Below are 21,073 nucleotides of genomic sequence, written 5' to 3'. Positions count from 1 at the left end.
GCACTATGGTCAGGGTGATTCTTTTTTTTGTTGTTGTTTTTTTGAGACAGAGTCTCACTATGTCACCCTCAGTAGGGTACAGTGGCGTCACAGCTCACAGTAACCTCAAACTCTTGGGCTTAAGCAATTCTCTTGCTTCAGTCTCCCACGTAGCTAGGGCAACAGGTGCCTGCTACAACACCTGGCTATTTTTTGTTGCAGTTGCTGTTGTTTGCTTAGCTGGCCCGGGTCAGGTTCGAACCCACCACCCTTGGTGTATGTGGCTGGCACCCTAACCATTGTGCTACTAGTGCCAAGCCCGTCAGGGTGATTCTTAAAGGAGAGTTTGTAGGTCTCACCTTTTACCTTGATGATACTGTTAAGGAGAATGGAGAAATAACATGAGCTTCCTGAATTGTATGAGTCTTCTGATTATAAAAGTAAACTGTAAAAGAAAAGAAAAACTCACCTAGGAGTCTTATCCTGAGGGTAAGTGCTATTAACATTTTGGACTATTTCTTGCTTATCTTTTTCCTATGTCTGATTTGGTTTGTTCTCCATCAATTTTACACAGCTGTGATTGTTCTGAACATCATACAACTTTGTCTTAGGGGGAAAACTATATTTATTATACAAATACATAATGCATTCCCATTTCAGAAAATGTGGCAAATGTTCATGATGTCCACAGATGTTTTTTGAACCCCTTGCATCTACCAGGCACTGAGCTGGATGGTAGAAATCACCCATTAGAATACGCAGGAATAACCACTGTAAAATATTCTTCCAGTCGCCACAGGAAAATTCTCTTCCTGATACATCAGGAGGGCCTGTGGGTGTATGTGCATTGCTGTGTGTGTCATTTTAACCTGCCTTTGTCCCTTGCCATTGTAACAATAAGCATTCATTCTTGTCAGTATAAGCCATTTATAAAGCTCATTTTAATGGCTATGTAAAAATCCATCAAATATCATGGTTTATTCAAGTGTTCTCTTATTTATGAAAGATTCCAGCTTTTTTCAGTTTTTCATTACAAATAACACTGATAAACCTATTGATGCACAAAACCCATTTGGGTATTCCTTTAACACAGACTTACAGAACTGGATTTAAGCATATGAACATTTTAAATGTTATTGATACATACCCTATTCTTAAAATGACTTGATTTTACCCTTTACCATTCCACAAAGGATCTGAGATAACTTTAAAAAATGCACATCATGCTAGCTGGGCGAAGTGGGCCATGCCTATAATCCTAGCACTTTGAGAGGCCAAGGCAAATGGATTGCTTGAAGTCAGGAGTTCAAGACCAGCCTGAGAAAGAGCGAGACCTGGTCTCTATAAGAAAATACAAAAACTAGATGTTGTGGTAGGCACTTGCAGTCACAGCTACTTGAGAGGCTAAGGCAAATAGGTCACGTGAGCCCAAGAGTTTGAGGTTGCTATGAGTTATGATGCCACAGCACTCTACCCAGGGTGACAGAGTGGGACTGCGTCTTAAAAAAAGAACATCACAAATGAGATAAGCCAGGCACAGAGAGACAAATACCATATGATCTCACTTACATGCGGACTCTAAAACAATTGAATTCATGGAAGTGAAGAATAAAATGTCAGTTACCAGGTGCTAAGCATAGATGAAGAAAGGGGAGACACTGGCCAAAGGGTACAAAGTTCCATCTACACAGGAGGAGTAAGTTCTGGATTATTGTACAGCATAGTGACTGTAGTTAATAATGTTTATTTCAAACCAGCTGAAAGAAGATTTTAAATATTCTATTACTGGCTGAACACGGTGGCTCAAGCCTACAATCTGAGCACTCTGGGAGGCCAAGGTGGGTGGATTGCCTGAGCTCAGGAGTTTGAGACCAGCCTGAGCAAGAGCCAGACCCTGTCTCAAAAAATAGCCAGACATTGTGGCAGGTGCCTGTCATCCCAGCTACTCGGGAGGCTGAGGGAAAAGGATCACTTGAGCCCAAGAGTTTGAGGTTGCTGTGAGCTACGATGTCAGAGCACTCTAGGGAGGGCGACAAAGTGAGACTCTGTCTCAAAAATGAATAAGTAAATAAATAAGCATTCTATTACAAAGAAGTAAATGTTTGAGGTGATGGATATACTAATTAGCCTGATTTGATCATTCCACAATGTAACATACATCTATCAAAACACCACATTGTGTTTTATAAATGTATATAATTATTTGTCAATTAAAAATTATACCCAAAAGAAAAACAAAACAAAAATACATATGAAAGACTAGTTGAGAGTGACAATAAAAGGAAAATAAGGGTAGGAAACGAATACAGCCCAAGATGAAATGAGCACAGTGATGCACACCAGAGGCCCCTGTAGTCCCTTGAGGCAGGCTCACATTTGACTGGAAGCTTCCAGCTGTCACATCACAGAGGGAAATAGCTCCAAGTTTGACAGTTACCAAAATATACAAATAAACCACATATTCAGAAGCAGCTGAGTTGTTCTGAGATACTTGTGATTAACTCATGAACGAAACTCCTCCTCCCCACCACCAGCCCCTCTGACTAACTTCCCAGCTGCCCACCTGGGTGTCATCTTAAACCACCTTCCACCCTTGACCAGGAAAAAAAAAAAAGCCTAGTGGAGTTCATTAGATTTGCTGCCTGCCTGAGTGGCCTCTCTTAAGGGCAGGACACATGTTCTCAAAAGTTTCGGTCTTTGGGTGTATTCCAAAAAGGACAAGACTTTCTGGCTGTGAGTATAGCTTGTTAGTTTGAAAGATGACAGTGCCAAATCCTTCAGGTTCTATGGATACCAAATAATATTTAAATGCCCTCAATAACTTATTTCTTTAGATTGGGGGAAGGAAAGGAAGTTTTTTTTTTTTTTTTTTTCGTAGAGACAGAGTTTTAATTAATCGCCCTCGGTAGAGTGTTGTGGCATCACACAGCTCACAGCAACCTCCAGTTCCTGGGCTTAGGCGATTCTCTTGCCTCAGCCTCCCGAGTAGCTGGGAGTACAGGTGCCTACCATAATGCCTGGCTATTTTTTTTGTTGCAGTTTGGCCGGGGCTGGGTTTGAACCTGCCACCCTTGGTATATGGGGCCAGCGCCCTACCCACTGAGCCACAGGTTCCTCCTGAAAAGGGAAATTTTTAAAACTATTTTTCTGTTAGTAATTTTGCACTTCTAAAAACATTTCATTCAGAAGATTACCTTTAAATTGGTGGATTCTGGGGTCTTGACAATAAAATGTTTTGAAATAAATGTTTCATATCCTGCCATTTCTCTTGAGATATGTGTAAGGCAGTGGCCCTGTAAAATAGTCTGCTACAGAAACCTGGCTGTGGGGTGGTGGTGGGGAACTATAGCCTTAGGAAGTTGGAGTGAGGTAGGAACAAAGGCTCTTCTCTGGTATCCAAGCTGCTTCCCCTTTCCAAGTAGAAGAGTTCCTGTTCCACCTGAACTTCTGTTTCAACCTGGCTCTGTAAGGCCCAACGAGTCTGGCAGTGCACACTCACAGGAGAGTCTTGGAACCATATTTTCTCTTAGTGGAGGCTAAGCTGTTGGCCCAGGCCTGGTCCCTGGGATTCTCACTTCTGTTTGAGGCTCTCGTTGAGGGTGCTTGTGGTTAAGAGGCAGTGTTAACTGCTTAGGAACTGGAGGGGGCCTCACCTCCTTCCATTGGTCCTTCTCTACTGTGACAAGAATGTACACATTGTGTTGAACACGCCCCCCCCCCACCTTTTCTTGAGTGAGAAACCCAGGAGCCCACCCCGTTAGCTCCCTTGTCTGGAGTTTACCCAGCCTACTGTCCCTGACCTCCGGGTTTGTAGGTCTCCTACTCCAGCAGTCCCTCTGTCGGCTGTTACTTCCAAGACAAACCAAACCCTATAGTACCAGCCCAGCAGTCTGCCCTTTGCCTACCTTGCCAGCCTTTGTCATCTTGCTTCTTTCTGAGGACTTTAGGTTTTGGCCCTGGGAACCCAGCTACACTGGTGCTCTAACCCACACCCAGGTCCTTGGTCAGGTATGCCTATTGTGGACATGTTCTCTCTCCCTTTTCCTCTAAGGCCCAACTATAATGCCACGTCCTCTGTGTGCCCCTCACCCTCCACCTGCAGATCCCCTGTCTAACCCTGTCCTTTCTTGCCATGTGACTGTGACACTGCATCTCCCATGGCCTGTGCCAGGTGGACCTGTGGTCGTCTGTCACTCCCACTTAGACTGTGGGCTCTTCCAGAGTGGGTACTGCATCTTAATTCCCCCAGCGCAACAGGCATATGCAAGAGCTTGTTACTACTCCCTGTGTGGTTTAACTACACAGTTCAACATGGTGACCTTTAGGAGCTTGAATTGGACTATTTCTGTTGCTTCCCTAAGAACAACTGCTTAACTTCTGCCTCTCATTTTATGGGCAGGGATCTTTTCCTATTTCACTGCTATGATACCCCTTGGATAATGTCGTTTGCAACTCATTCCCCCTGAAGGGCCCAAAGGGCTACCTTTGGGGGGAAGTTGGAGGAAACTTATGCTCATGCATGAGGAAGCTGTGTTTCTCTAGTCTTGAAGGCCTATTCCCATTCCAAAGAGCTGCTCCTAGCTCAGATACAGAGGGAAGTCACTTGTGTCCTAATGGGCATGAGGCACCCACCCAGGAGCCATCTAATTTTACAGGCCTGTGCTTCAGTGCCAGCTTCCAGGCTGCCAGATCTCAACTTGACACCTTGTGCCTGTCAACAGCCTGCCTGATGCCTCAGCCCAGGCCAGGAAACCCTCTTTTCAAGGTTAAAAGTAGCTGACCTTTGACAAGCTGCATTGGCTACATTCCTTGTTCCTTAAAAGGAAAGCTCTCAGTTTGCATTTGCCAGTGCTTATTTGGCCACAGAACAGAAGGAGGCCCCGTGTTGCACCCCGTGTACCCAGCAAGAGGTACATTGGCGAATAGTCATTATTAAAATAGCCATCTTTGAAACTGTGTGCTGGAGAGGGGCACATCCAATCTGTCAGCCGGTTTACACTCCAGCCCATGTGGCTGGATGGCTGGTTGGCTCTCTGGCTCTCTCACAAAGGCGACAGTTCTACCCATCTCACACACAGGACACTCCTTAACGTGCATGCAGCAAGAAAGAGTGACAAGGGCACACACCAATTGTTAAATATCTGGACTTGTGTTTTTAATATAGGGGTGACGGCCCAAAGATTGACTTGGCGGGCAGTTCGCTATCCAGCATCCTGGACAAGGATCTGTCAGACCGCAGCAATGACATTGGTGAGTAAAGACAGCGTTCTCGCTTCTCTTTGCAGAGATAGAAAAGAACTGCAGAGCCCGCTTGCCCTTCCAGCAGCATGACAAAAACTAAGGGAACATTGAAATGCAAGGCTGATAGCCCTGGGTTGGCTATAGGTGTTAACAGCTTTATGAAGAAGGGAACTAGTGGTATTTTCCACATTAAATCAGAATGTCTGGGATCTTTATCCTCCCCGGCCTTATGAAAAATTCCTTGTGAGGTCTAATAAAATAATGAGTAAGCCCTTTTGTAAAAGTAGGCATTAGCCCTTGTGTTCATATTTTCCAGTGATTTATGTATTTGGTGTAGGATGGTGAATGGGTACAAATGCAGAATGGCAGGGTTCATTATAGATGCAGCACTAAGTGATGGGACTTTGAGGTGAAAAGCTTTGCTGTGCTAACTGCCACTTAGTTCAGAATAGAGTGAGTTTTCCCAAGGTCAGGATACCACCATGTCATAAACAGAAAGAGGCTAACATCTCTCTGAGTAAACCACAGTCAGAGGTCCTTTTGGAGGTGTAAAGGCCACATGTGCACTGATTGAGGCCACTGGTGGTCTGACCTGGGTGACAGCCCTATAGGAAGTCCAGATTCAGGGACTAATTTGTGTTTAGCTTTACATATTTTATTTGTACTTAATGAAGTCATAAGTTAGCATCCTCTCATATTCTACATACTGGCTATGTTTTCAAATTTACCTTGTTTTACTATAACTTTAAATAAAAAAGTTATAAACTTCTTATTTTGAGATTGCTGTTGACTCACATGCCGTTAATTGTGAAGTAATATGGGAGAGATCCATGTACCCTTTTCCCAGCTTCTCCCCAGGGGTGACATCTTACAGAACTACAGTACAATATCATCACCAGAATATTAACATTGAGACAGTTCCTCAGTCTTATTCACATTTCCCTAGTTTTACTAGTACTTGTGCGTTTATTTAGTTCCATGCAATTTTATCATACACGTAGCTTTGTGTGTTAACTTCCACACTCATGATATAGAACATTTCCATCGCCACCAGGATCACTCAAGTTGCAGTTTTATAACCACACTCACATCCCTCCTGCCCACCCTCTTTCCTAACCTCTGGAGCCACTATCAGGGATTGATTTGACATGGAAGAAAGATTTCCAGCAGCATCTATGTTGGCCACTCACTTTAGAAACAAATGTACAACAGTTGGCAGGGCTTAGGTGCTGGGGCGCCCAACATAAGCATACTCCTCAGTCTGGGTGTCATTTCCTTCTGAACCTGTTAATAGAACTGTGTCTTTGCAACTGTTAGAACTGCAGGCTGTGGTCTCATCTGGTGAAGCCTCAGGAGTAGGCTGTGCAATTGTGACTGTAACCAAAAGTACCTGCCCTGTTTCCAGAAGCTGGTTTTTGTCCTCAGTCAGCCTTTGAGAAACCCAGCCAGAAGTATAACCTGACAGGTTGAGCTGATGCAGGAATAGCAGAAACATGCCCTGTTATATATCCACTCTGGATGCAGGGCAGGGAGGAGCAAAGCTCCTTCATTCCAACTGGGAATGAAAACTTATTGTCACAGTGAGCCTGATTCAGTTCTGTTTCTGCTGCTACAGTTTGCTATTTGGGCCGTTTTAAGCCATGCTGACTGGTGGTGAGGTGTTGGTGAAGGTCACACAGGAAAGGAGGTGTCCTCCCTCCTCCAGAATACTCGGGGCCATCTGTCTTGCTTGTTAAGAGCATCGACCTTTGGCCCTTGCTTTCTTTGGGTCTGGAGCTGTTTAAGGTGACTGTTGCCAAAATATGAATCACTTGTTTTTCAGTTCTGACAAACCAGCTTGGAAATGCTGAGGGTATTGGTGGGGTAAGGTTAGTCTACAGAAGGTTTTCATGCTGTGGAAACTAAGTACTAGTTGTTGTTGTATCTTGGGAACCCACAAAGACAGTGCTGAGGTTTGGTTCTCTCTCACTTTGCCATGAAGACATTAATCCCAGAAGACTGTAATTTCTCAAGTGTGTATTATTTGCATTGTAAGAAATGATGATTGGCAGCTATACAATCAAACAATAAAATTCTTGAGTACTTAACTACTCAAAGGTAAGGCTGCATAGATACCAAGGCCCTCATACACAGACCCTGGCTTCCAGGAGCTTTGAATCTGCTTGGGCCTCTAACAAAGCAAATAAAATGTAAGGTTGGGGGAGGTGGCTTATGCCTGTAATCCTAGCACTCTGAGAGGCCAGGTCGGTGGATTGCTTGCACTCAGGAGTTTGAGACCAGCCTGAGCGAGAGCAAGACCCCATCTCTTCTAAAATAGAAAACCTAGCTGGGCATCATGGCAGGTGCCTGTAGTCCCAGCTTTTCAGGAGGCTGAGGCAAAAGGATCGATGAGCCCAAGAGTTTGAGGTTGCTGTGAGCTGTGACGCCATGGCACTCTACCCAGGGTGACAGAGTGAGACTCTGTCTCAATAAAGAAAGAGAAAGAAGGGAGGAAGGAAGGAGAGAAGAAAGGAGAGAGAGAAAAAGAAAGAAAGAAAAGAAGGAAGAAAGGAAGGGAAGGAAAGGAGGAAAGGAAGGAGGAAAGAAAGAAAAGAGGGAGGGAGGGAGGGAGGGAGGAAGGAAAGTGAGACAACACCGAAGGTCTGTATGAATGACAACTGAATGGTAGAAAGTAATGCTGATGAGAGGAGAGGGTGTTCTCTCAGGCCTTGGGTGTTGTGACAGGCTCCATGAAGGGGGATGGACTTATGTGTACCTTAGATTTGGATTTGCTTTGGGGGACTGGAGGTGAATCACATGGGAAGTGATGACCAGCCTGGCTGCAGTAGAAAGCTTTTGCTGCTCACGAAGGGGAGTAACATGGAAATGTAAGTAGGGAGGGATTGAGTTTGAAGGGAATGGTTTTGTAATTTATTCTGTAAGCAATGGGAACCGTTGATGGTTGACAGCAAAGTGACATGATCAGGTCTAAAAATGCGTATAATAACTGATGGAGCTTTGTGAGACCAATCAGATGAAGGGAGGATAAATGTCAAGTTATCAGGTTATCTGATAGTTGGGGTGAGAGGCAGAGAGAGCCAGAATTAAGCTGCTCACGAAAGGATTGGGTAAGCAGGGATAGATGTGGAAGCAGCCACATGGAAGAATTATTGCCAGGCTTTAGTAACAGGTTGGATTTGGGAATGGGGAGGAGAAAATGATTTGTTAGATATGAGGTTTTAGGGTCCGGTTACTGGGGAACAAATTGCATGAGTAGAAATGAGCATGTCAGGACGAGGAACTGGTTTGGGAGAAACATGATGAGTTGAGTAAAGCATGTTGGCTTTGAGATTTGGTCAGATGTGGCCATGTCAGTGCCAGATGGAGATGGAAGGGGGAGTGCCAAGCCTTGAGAGACTGGCAAGGGTGGAGGTAGGGGTTGTGACTTCCTGGAGAATAGGAGAGGAGAAGAGAGGCTTGGCCTACCACATACCTGGGTTTGAGTGCTGAATCTGCTGCTTACTGGCTGGGTGGCCCCAGGTAACTTACAGAGACTCTCTGAGCTTCAGCTTCCTTGTCTGTAAAGAATATTAACATCTCTATCAACTTCCTCTCCTTGTCTTCCAGAATTATATCAAATCACTTGTTGGGTTATAAAAATATAGAAATGCTTATTATTAATGTTTGCTTAGATGTGATAGCTGGATCCTGGAGATAAAGTTCTTAACCATGTGAAAAGGCAAAGAAGAACCTAGGGCTAAGACCAAACCTCCACAAGTCCACATTTAAGAGAAAAGCAGGATCTCACAACAGCACAGAGGCTGAGGAAAGATTTTAAGCAGGATGTCTTTAGGCCCGAAGGCAGAAATGTTCTTTGAAGGTGGGTCAGTCAAGGAGAAAACGACATTGTGCGGATGTGGAGGTGGCTCTCCTAAGGACTGCTATTGTAGCATTTGTTCATTGCTTTGGATCAAGGAGGAAATTATTTGTACCAGAATGTTTTGGTAGTGATTCAGATAATTGAAGCTGTCCAAATGTGGGCTGCAGTGAATAGCATAATACAACCCTGAAACCCATTAGAAATCATCAGTGTTAGTTATAAATAAATCTGTGTTTCTGCTTAATAAAGCTATAATTTAAAATTATTATAATATTAAATTAAAGAACATGACTTTTTCAGATCTTGTGGGTAGCTACCAGCATCAGTCAGCTAGCAATAATTTAGAATGAAATCAATTGGTCCAAAACTAAGTTGTTGATGTCTGTTTGAGATATTGTTTGTATCAAACTATGCAGCCATATTTCAAGTAACATAATAGAAAACATGGATGAACTCCAACACAGACTTGTGCATGAATAGAGATGAAAATTAAATTGTCCAGTTTTTCTCTTTCTGACGGAAGAATCTCTGTTCCGACTGAATGGGAGATTATTGGCCACAAAGTCAAGTGCCATAATGTTTACTTTTATTATGCCATATATTGTAGTTCCTGCCGTATGGTGAGATTTATTGTTATACTTCCACACTACTGAGATTTTCAGTTCCTTTCCTACTAAAGCATAGCAATAGGCCATCGAATGAGAAGCAGCCTGTGAACCAAGCCACCTACCCTGTTTCCCCAAAAATAAGACAGTGTCTTATTTTAAGGTGTGCTCCCAAAGATGCGCTCGGTCTTATTTTCAGGGGACGTCTTATCTTTCCTGTAAGTAGGTCTTATTTTCAGAGGATGTCTTATTTTCGGGGAATCAGGGTAGTTTCAACTAATTGATTTAGAGAGTCCTTCTCATTCCTCTTCAGTTGTTTAGCATCTTTGTTTAAACCGTTGGGTGTTTTTTTTACCATGTCCAAATCTCAAACTTTTCCCATTTCCATCTCTTTATGTGGATACTACTCCCTCCCTCTTCACTTGAAAAAGATGAAGATTGCCCTGCTATCTTTTCTACTTGACCCATGAACAAGCCTCACACTGTAGTCAATTTGGGGGCCAAGTGTTGCTTGTTTTAAAGTTGACAGACTTGGAATATGGAAGGGGGTTGGCAGATATGAAGCCTAACTTCAACTGGTCCTCAGATCTCCCTCAGATGCTTAGGCTCTGTGGTTCATTTGAACCAGGAAATGTAAAAGTACTTCAGCCTGCGAATGTTATTAAGAGCCATTTGATTTGGGGTGCTGTAAAGGTTCTCAACCTGAATTGTTGTGATAGTTGCACAACCCTATAAACTAACTAAACATTGTTAAGTTGTATGCTAAAATGGATGAATTTTATGGTCTATAAATTATGCCTCAGTCAAGCTGTTAAAAAGGGGTGGGGGGAGAGCTAATTGAAAATTTCCACAGACTGATGTCCCAAAGTTAAAAAAAAAAAAAAAGCACTGTATTGGTATCTATGTTGGTGTTCACCAGAACCAAGGAGTTCACAAGGCAATCCTGGCCGGCTTCTATAAGTATGGAGTTTGAAGTGGCCCCTTTGCCCCACTTTATAAAATAGTTGTGATTATTTAGAATAATAAGCACTGTATTGGTATCTATGGGTTATCTGTAACCCAACCCTTTATAAATAGAATTATGTTTTAGGCATGTTAAGAAAGCTCACTAGGGCTAGGCACAGTGGCATACTCCCGTAATCCTAGCACTCTGGGAGGCTGAGGCAGGTGGATTGCTTGAGCTCAGGGGTTCAAGACCAGCCTGAGCAAGAGCGAGACCCTGTCTCTGCTAAAGATAGAAAACTAGCCAGGTATTAGGGTGGATTCCTGTAGTCCCAGGAACTAGGGAGGCTGAGGCAAGAGGATTGCTTGAGCCCAAGAGTTTGAGGTTGCTGTGAGCTATGACACCATGGCACTCTACCCAGGGCAACAGACTAAGACTCAGTCTTAGAAAGCTTCTCTGAAAGCTTACAGAGGAGTCACTTTCTAATGTAAATAAATCCCCAGAGGGTGTTAAATACCTGTATCATTTTACACAGTTTTCTTAAATTGAGATCCACCTAGACATTGATTTTAGCTGATTACCCGATGACAGCTGCTAGGGGATAGAATAATCCCCAAAGTGTTGAAAAGGCTTAGGAGTGTTTTCTAAACATGTTTGGGGTAGAACATACTTTTATAATCTTTGATTCTTCTCTCAGGTAAGATGTGCAGATGGTGGCTTTTGAGGACTATGGCTGTGTGTATAATATCCTAGTATTAGAATTATTCCTCCAAGACCATGGAGGACACATAATCCCTTTTGTCAACCCTCTCCCATGGTCCGAAGGGTGTAGAGTTGAAATAATAGCAATAAGGGAAGGGAAGAAGGAACCAATATTCATTAGCTGCCTACTAGATGTTTTGTCTGTTTTTTTCTCATCCTCAACAGCCCTTGTGAGGGAGGTGTAATGACTCGTGTTTTCACAGAGAAGGAACAGGGAATAAAGAAAGCCAGGGAACTTGGGCAGAGATGTTGGGCTAGTAACTAGCAGAGTTGGAGCTGATCCCAGATCTCCCTGACTCATGAGCCTAAACTCAATGCGTGAGGTAGGTCTATGTCAGTGGTTCTCAACTATTCTCCCCAGGGGACATTTGATGATGCCTGGATACATTTTGGGTTGTCAAACCATGAGTATAGAGTTGGGGTTGCTATTGGTATCTAGTGGGTAGAGACCAGGGAAAGGCAACATCTTAACAGTGCACAAGACAGCTCCACAAACAACAAAGACAGACCCGGGCCCCACTGGCAATAGCACCAAGGTCGAGAGGGCCCAATCTGTGCCAAGAATCCAATGGTAAATTGGGAACAGCTGGCAGAGGACAACATCTTCCTCAAGTACAGCCTTGTGCTCCCTGGAGTGGCCTTTCTAATTTCCTGAGAATCTCTATAAAACCTAGTTTGCAAATAATTTCAGAGCTTCTGGAAACCAGAGACTTCATATAGAAAAAAAGAGAATATATTCAAAGAAATTAATTTGAACATCACCCAAGGACCATAACCATGACCTTTAAGAGAGAGATCTTCCTCAGGCTGGCATAAGTCAAATGATTTCACATAGAAGGAGTGTTGTATTTGGGATTAGATACTCACCAAAGGTCTAATACCCAGTGTTTAAATGTGTATTAAATAAAAGGACAACACACATGAAATTTCATCAATACTAAATTCTCAGTCTGTGCTGCATGTAGTAAAGCTATATGGAATATATGTGTATATTTAAAGCAATTTAATAATTACCATTAACACAAAATTTTTGTTACCCTGTTTTTCAGTTTTTACCTTTTACCATAAGAAATAATTTCTAGGAAGTTCTTAGACAGATTTTGAGGAAAAACTCAAATCCCCTGGCTTTAGGCTATTGGTTTTTCTGTCCTCTTTTTAAAATGTGTATTTGAAGCATCCTTTTTTGGAGCTGGAGCGCCAGTTATTGGTGCTTGTAGCATGTCAGGTTGTTGAGCAGTTTCTTAGGTTCAACAAGACAAAATATACTGTGTCCTGCCTTTTGTAAAAAACTCCATGAGTGACATTTGGAGTGTTCCAGATAGACTCCTGGCTGAGCATGTGTGTGAGCAACAAGCCATACATCCCCACTCTCTCAAGGTTAGTTCCTCAGACATAAGAACTTTCATTTGGGAGCCAGGGCTGGCTCCTGCAGACATTGTCTCCTTATCCGTGACCTTTAGACATGGCCTTTGAGTTCAGGAACATGGTTGATGTTACTATGCCAAGGAACAGAAGACATAGTTCCCAGACTGTTCCTCAGTCAAGTCTGCATGTGACAGGTAAGGTGCACGTATGTGGACATACGCAGCTCTGGCTCCTATTCAGGGACACAAGTCATGATCAAACTTAAGTTTATATCAGGAGTAGTTGAGATGCACTATGCATTTCTCAAGTGTGATGACAAAAAACAAGAGATTGTGCTGAGGGTTGAAGGCTTTACACAAAGGAAGCGGACTGGGCTGCACTTGTGATTAATTGGTTGTTAGCCCAGGCAGTCCTCTGAGAATTTTTGGTTCCCTCCTCATGTGTACTTATGGAGACTCAGTTAATTCAGAACAGCTTCTGTGGCTGGCTCTACCCTGGTTCCCTCCAGGGTCACAGCGTGGGTATGCTACTGAGTAAGTAAGGTTAAGCTGATAACCAGAAATCATTTTAAAAGTCACCTTTCAGTCTTACAGCAGATGGGCTGATGTTGAGACCTCATCCTTCTCTGCCCTTTGAAGGATCTGATCCTGGATGTCAACTGAGTGTCTCCACTTACAGACCTTCACAGTTAGGGATGTTGGTGCTCACCAGAAACAAGGAGTTCACAAGGCAATCCTGGTTGGCCTTTAGTTGTCCATTGCAGTGGCTGGGTTTGTGCTTGGTTTTGAGGAGTTACGTGAACATCCTTCCCCCCACGACATTGATAAACACTAACATGGTAAGCATCAAAAGTATCAAGGTAGCACAAGGATAGGTTAAACTAAAGTAGGGAGATAATGACAAATGTTGCATAACCTCATGTGGGTGATGTATTTGGGGGTGTGAATTATTCCAAAACAAATATTGTGCAGATAGTGCTTGGCATGAAAAGTGCTATCCTACCCAAGTGCTTATGACCATCTGCCTGTAGTGAGAACAACCAAGGGGGAGGAGAGACATTTGGGAACATAGAGAACATCAGTTCAGATGACTCTTGGCTTAGAGAGGGTCATGGTACCTGGTATCTGTGTGGACTTTCAGCTAGCCCCAGGAGCTCACCTGTGCATAAAGGTGGTATTTCCTCCCCTGGTCTTTTGGTCACCTGTCTGTCTGTGGACAGGCCCCTCCCATTCGTCATTCGGCCCAATGGCTTGAGTACCTTAGCTACATACCGAGACCACTTTCAGCCTGAGAATACAAATCTGGAGGTGCACCCAGTACATCCAAAGTAGTCTACATACAACAAAAAAGACACATGTAGTAACCTTTGCTATATCCACGGTGTACACAACAGAAATCTCTGAGCTGTAAGAGAATATGGAAGCAATAAGAGAACAGGCGATGTTCAGATCTCAGATTTATTTGGCTTGGGATGCCCCCTTCCCTCCGCCTCCAGCTGTGGCCTCACAGACTGGTAGAGCCCAGTTATGGCTTCCGTTTTACTTGCAAATATCTGGAGCGATATGCAACCTGCCAGAAAATCATGCTTGGGTATACCTTTGTCTTGCTAAAAGCATGAGCAAGCTATACTTTATTAAGTATATTATTTTATTAAGTGAATTATCAAAATCCTTCTTTAGTCATGGACTAAAGTCATGGTCTGGAAACCCTGGTCAAGGTTAGGGGCCTGCTGACTTTGATTCATTAAATGAGAAAAGTGATTACCTATTGGGGAGTGAAGTTGGTGGGCCCCTATAAAAGGTATGGAGATGGAGGTTGACAGGGTGCCCTGATTTTAGAGCCAAAAGAAGCCTCTTTACTTACCTTTGCAGTAACCTATAGTGACCCTTTCTTCACCTCCCCAAGCCTGAGTCAGCTTTCCCTGAGGTTTATGTTCTTTGGAATTTCAGATTCATTTATAAAAAAAAAAAATTAAAAAGGCTTTTAATTGGGGGGGTGTTGATTTTTATTTTAATAACTAAGCACATTTTTAAGAATAAATACCATCTCCTATTAGAAAAGGTATAATCTCCCAACTCCTAAAACATTGAAAAACCCAGCTGGGCACCTGTAATCCTAGCAGCTTCTGGAGGCTAAGGCTGCAAGATGCCCACAGCCGAGTCTGAGGTTGCAGTGAGCTATGATGCCATTGCACTCTACTAAGGGCATAGGGTGGGACTGTGTCTCAACAACAACAACAACAACAACAAAAAAGGCAAAGAGAAAAGGTATAATCTCCAAGTTTAAAAACTGAACAAATTTAGCTTAATGGGCAACTTAAAAATGTTGACCTTTTTCTCAGTACCTATGGACTGGCAGTAACTTTGGCATGGATGCATGCCAGTTCTTGGGGTAACTTCCTTTATTTAAATTAAATCAAAACTGTGCATTAATGCATTTATAGGGTACAATATGCTAATTTTAGCTTTTGAAACCACAGATCTACCTCATGTCTACAGAGATGTAAGGTGCAGTCAGTCGGGGTGAAGAAATGTTGGATGCAAGCAAAAGGCCCCCGAGAGAGTCAGGTATTCAAGCAGTAGTAGCTCAGGTGAAGACTTGCTGTCCAGAGATGTACAATTAGCATACTGACTTTTTTTTTTTGGTAGTGATAAGGTAGCTTGTAATTAAAAATCAGTCATGGAGTGTCAGATTTTTAAGAGCACTTTAAAACCTTATGACCTCGGTCTTCTTCTTCCCCTGAGTTTTACAAACGACAAGTTACTCATCTAGTTACTGAAGCTAGTGAATGGGAGCCTGCCAACTCCTTCTAGCAGTTTGGGGAACTTTTGACCCTCCCAGGATAGTAAAAAGGGCATTGGGCTTCAGGACAGGCAGCCTTTTCTCCTCGAGTTTTGTATCAGTCTAATTGTGGTTTCCATGTAATTCTGGACATTAGAATATCATTGTTTCACATGTGCATTAAAATTTTGTATTCTGGGTGGTAGACTGTTCCTCTTTTTTAAAAATTTTAGATTAATGTGAGGGATTAATTCTAGATTAATGTAACCTAGACAACTAGGTTACAATGTTTGTGCTTGTTAGGTAGAGTCCCTCTTGTAGTTGTGTCCTGCACCCAACTGTGCCCATTAAGTGGGAGCACGCCAGTCCCTCTCCCTCCTTCCCTCTCCCCCACTCATTCCGCCTCTCCCATCTTGAATTGAATTGAGTTTTTCTCTTATGTGGGCGTATATTATTTTGTCTACTAGCTTCATATTAGAATTGAGTACATTGGATTCTTGCTTCTCCATTCTTGTGATGCTTTACTAAGAAGAATGTGTTCCACTTCCATCCAGGTTAATACAAAAGATGTAAAGTCTCCATTTTTATGGCTGAATAGTATTCCATGGCATATGTATACCACAGTTTGTTAATTGTTCTTCTTTTATCTAAGTAAAGTATCATTCAATTAAGTAAAATGATCCATCCATCTTGCTCTCCAAAAGGAAATATGCCTTTTTCCTGGCTGCCCATCTTCCTGAAGCAGGCCATTGGGCATACCACTGTACCTTTTTGGTTTTTCATCATTCAACCAGGGGCTTGGATGAAATAACCATAGAGAACCTAGTCGAGCCTCATAGTCTGTGTTTCTCTGATTCTATCCATTTATTTTAGCTCAGTTTCTGGATATTGAGAAAAACGCTCTCTTGGTAGCCTCTGAATCTAAAATTAAAATTAAGAAGATTATTCTTTCATTTGTCTCTTCAGTTTTGTTAGTTCTATTAGTTCCTTTAATCTAGAATTGATAATTCAGCCCTTTCTACAGTTTGATCTAGTGTTTTCTTTGATTTGATAATTTCTGCTTATAAATGATTTGTTGGCAGTATGCAAGTTTAAGTAATTATTAAGGGGTTTTGAGCACAACTTTTTACAAGAGTTTTGAACTTATTCATTCACCTTGTAAACTAATATAATCTTTTTGGAAGGGAGTATGAAAAATCCTCAAAGAACTCAAATTAGACCTCCCATTTTATCTTGCAATCCCATTACTAGACATCTAACCAGAAGAAAAAAAATCCTTTTATCATAAGGACATTTGCACTAGACTGTTTATTGCAGCTCAATTTACAATCGCCAAAATGTGGAAACAACCTAAATGTCCACAAACCCAGGAATGGATTAACAAGCTGTGGTATATATATATATATATATATATATACATATATATATACACACACACACCATGGAATGCTATTAAGCCACTAAAAAACATGGAGACTTTACATCTTTTGTATTAACCTAGGTGGAGGTGGAACACATTCTTCTTAGTAAAGCATCACAAGAATGAGAAAGCAAGAATCCAGTGTACTCAATTCTAACATGAAGGCACTAGATGAGCTAATACAAGGTGGGGCAGGGGAATGAGCAAATGGGGAGAGGGAAGGAGGGAGGGGCTGGTGGGGGATCATGGTGTATGGCACACCTCTTGGGAGCAGGACACAATTATAAGAGGGACTTGAACAAATTCAATCAGCGTAACCTAATTCTTTGCACCCTCAATGAATCCCAAACAATAAAAAATAAAAATAAAAAATTATTTTTATTTTTTTTAAAACAAATTCTTACAGAGGAATGTAAAAGGATAGGATTTTTCCCATCCTAAATAAGTTTGAGTTCCTAGAGCAAACCTTGACATAGAGGCAAGGTAGTTCCACAGCATCTGAGGAAGGTGTGTGTAGTATCTCAGATAAACTGGAGGATCTCAGACAGGTGCACTTGGATTTGAATGAATCCTCATTTTGCAAGTTCTAGGTTGCAAGTTTCATTTTCAAATCAGTTGGTTTCTAATTCTTTGCTTCTAATGAAATTGAAGGCAGTAACCACTGAGTTGTTTGTTGACAGATGGTTTAAAAAGAATTCTTGATAATGCTAGACCATTATCTCATTTTTGCTATATAATTTGCAGGGAGTTCAGAGAATTGAGTGACGTTTGTTAAAAAACATTCTTTCCCTTCTCATCTACTTCTAATTTAAGTAAACAAAGTTTCTTGGCACTTACATCTCCTAAATTAAAAATAGAAATAGAATTGATAACAGATTATCTCATTCTGGTATTAAGTAATACTCATCCACACCCAGGCTCATTAAGATGCTATATTTTATTTTTTTATTGTTGGGGATTCATCGAGGGTACAATAAGCCAGGTTACACTGATTGCAATTGTTAGGTAAAGTTCCTCAAGATGCTATATTTTCATACTTTACAAATATTTATCAAAATGTGTGGTATGTGTGTATACACATGTTTTGGTCATTTGTGTACTAATAAATATAATGTTAATTGAGAAGAAAAATAATTTTTTATCCTTAGAACCTTATGATTTCAGTAAAGAAAAATATCAAGGTCGGGCACGGTAGCTCATGTCTGTAATCCTAGCACTCTGGGAGGCTGGGGTGAGTGGATCACTTGAGCTGAGCTCAGGAGTTTGAGATCAGCCTAAGCAAGAGTAAGCCCTCGTCTCTAAATAGCCAGGCTTCTTGTAGGTAGCTGTAGTCCCAGCTACTCAGGAGGTTGAAGCAAGAGGATCACTTGAGCCCAAGAGTTTGAGATTGCTATGAGCTATGATGCCATGGCACTCTGCCAAGGGTGGCAAAGTGAGACTCTGTCTCCCCCTGAAAAAAATCTTAAATTTCAATGTCTTTGCATGTTTTTATAATAGAAAAAGATGATAAAGTAATTACAAAAGAATTAAAGGCATATTATGTTAGAATAAAATTCACCAGTACATGACGGAAATAGGAATTCAAGGAGGAAAAGGATGTAAAATTTCCAACTGTTAAAATCTTAGAATATTTTGAAATGGATGATGGTTAAATTGCTGTAGCATTCAAATATGTATTGAGTACAAGTATATTTAAGAAAGCTATATTAACTTACATGTTTATCAATATTTGGAATATAGCAAAAATTACATCCTCTGCGATGTAAAACTTTATATAAAATTTTAGATTTCAACTTGTGATGCATAGGGCATCTACAGAGGTTTCAAAAATTATTTAAAGTGGCAGTGCCAGTAACTCAGTGGGTAGGGCACCAGCCACCTACTCCAAGGCTGGCGGGTTCAAACCCAGCCCAGGCCAGTTAAAACAACAATGACAACTGTAACAACAACAACAAAAAATAGTTGAGCATTCTGGTGGGTGCCTATAGTCCCAGCTGCTTGGGAGGCTAAGGCAAGAGACTCACTTAAGCTCAAGAGTTTGAGGTTGCTGTGAGCTATGACACCATGGCACCCTACCCAAGGCAACAGCTTGAGATTCTGTCTCAAAAAAAAATTATTTAAAGTATTCATTGGCAAAAGAGTCTGAAGACCACTGGCATCATATAATCTTACACTTTTACAAACATTTCTGTGGATTAAGTAGCAGTGCTACATTAGAACGTATACACATTTACATTTTGTGATAGGTTTTGCCAAATAGCATTACAGTAAGTAATTCGTGCCAAATTATGTTCCTGTGGATAATGGTGTAACTGCTATTTCCAATAGAGAAATACCCTATTTATTTATTAAATCATCTTGCACAGCAAATTTGGGCCTGTCGTGAGCAATTGTTAAAGGAATACAAATGTGGAGAGCCACTTTCCCCCATTTAACATTGGTTGTCATCAATCCAAGTGAATCATGACCTCTCTATTCTAGAGTTCAATAAGATGTGACCCCCTCCTTCCTGACCCTTTACCCTCATCCAGATTAAGTTACCATGTTGTCAGTGCTAATTTCATCCAGATTAAGTTCCCATGTTATCAGTACTAATTTCATCTTTTACCTTTCTTTCATAGTAACTAACAGAATTTTTAATCACACATATAAAAGTCTGTTTCTCGGGCGGCGCCTGTGGCTCAGTGAGTAGGGCGCCGGCCCCATATGCCGAGGGTGGCGGGTTCAGGCCCAGCCCCGGCCAAGTTTGCAACAACAAAAAAATAGTCGGGCATTGTGGCGGGCGCCTGTAGTCCCAGCTACTCGGGAGGCTGAGGCAAGAGAATCGCTTAAGCCCAGGAGTTGGAGGTTGCTGTGAGCTGTGTGAGGCCACGGCACTCTACCGAGGGCCATAAAGTGAGACTCTGTCTCTACAAAAAAAAAAATAAAAATAAAAAAAAATTATAAAAAAAAAAAAAGTCTGTTTCTCTTGATGAATTCAAAGTGCCACATGACCAGGGAATGTGATTATTTTTCCAACCCTGAGTACCCCTTTGCCTGGCCCAGTGCCTGGCTTATAATGCACATTTGGTAAATAGTCACTTAATGAATGGACTGAGCATAAGGAGAAGAAATACGAAACTGTCAGGTCATGATATATAATTTTTGCTGTCACTAGCCAAATGTGACTATTTAAATTTAACTTAAATAAATGTATTTACCCATACTCCATGTGCTCTGTAGCCATGTGAGGCTACCTTATTGGGTAGTACAGATACAGAAGACTCCCATCATCACAGGCGGTTATATTGAACAGCACTTTATTCAGAGTGATTGTACTTTCATTTTCAAAACTACTGCTATGCCTGTATGCGATAGATGATAAGTGTTGGGTTGAATTAATGAGCAAACGAACTATTTCCCTCTCTTATCCTTGAGCTACTCCTTTTGATGTAAAAGTTACTTTGTACTAAATAGCCAAACATTCTCTCTTAACTTGCCTAACACCCTATATTCCTTAGCTGGAGATTTCCTTTTAAAAGCCAGCCTCTTTTATTGCCTATTTGAATAAGATAGAAAAAAAAGCATTTTTTTTTAATCAAGAGTACAGAATGGTTTTTTCACACACACACAAAAAAATGTTTGCTAGTATCTTCTCTTATTCTTGTTGTAGCAACAATTCTCAGAATTCATAGTCAGTTGAATGAGAAGTGAGGTCAGGCATTCCTCCTGTCTGTCCAGTGTTCTGTATCAGAAAGAATCCCATGGATGTGAATCTGTATGGGCCCTGTTATTATTTGGTAGTGACCTTGAGCAAGTTTCTAACCTCTAACTCTCCACCTCTCTGTTTGTGGAATAGGGCAGTGCCCATATAGCATGGGCTTTTGTGCAGATGCAATGAGTGTGTGTGTAGTACCAGAGTGGCGGTGCATAGGGTTCAAAACAGCTTAAAATTTGTTTACTTTCTGTAGTTTGTGTCTTGCAAACTTCACACCTGGAAGTTTCATTATAAATGAAAACTCAACAGCTAACCTGCTATATCCTTACACATTTGGGAAGGCTTATTTTCCTGCAGCACCTAATTATCACTGATTTTTCAGTTGGTAACTTAGTTAATTTGACCCTCAACAATGGGTCCA

General features: G+C 41.6%; 1 protein-coding gene across 7 annotated transcripts in view; it reads left to right on the top strand.

Moving 5' to 3' along the window:
- SH3KBP1 (SH3 domain containing kinase binding protein 1) overlaps nt 1-21,073 on the top strand; it is a 380,231-nt gene that overhangs the window by 338,717 nt on the left and 20,441 nt on the right. For all 7 annotated transcript variants that reach the window (XM_053578955.1, XM_053578961.1, XM_053578958.1 and 4 more), the window contains one exon: nt 5,144-5,229. In XM_053578955.1, the coding sequence (XP_053434930.1) occupies nt 5,144-5,229 (86 nt within the window). The remainder of the gene's footprint in view (nt 1-5,143; nt 5,230-21,073) is intronic.

This window comes from Nycticebus coucang, chromosome X, assembly GCF_027406575.1.
Source record: "Nycticebus coucang isolate mNycCou1 chromosome X, mNycCou1.pri, whole genome shotgun sequence".
Taxonomy (NCBI): Eukaryota; Metazoa; Chordata; class Mammalia; order Primates; family Lorisidae; genus Nycticebus; species Nycticebus coucang.
The sequence above is the reverse complement of the archived record's forward strand: the minus strand, read 5'-3'. Positions and strand labels throughout refer to the sequence as shown.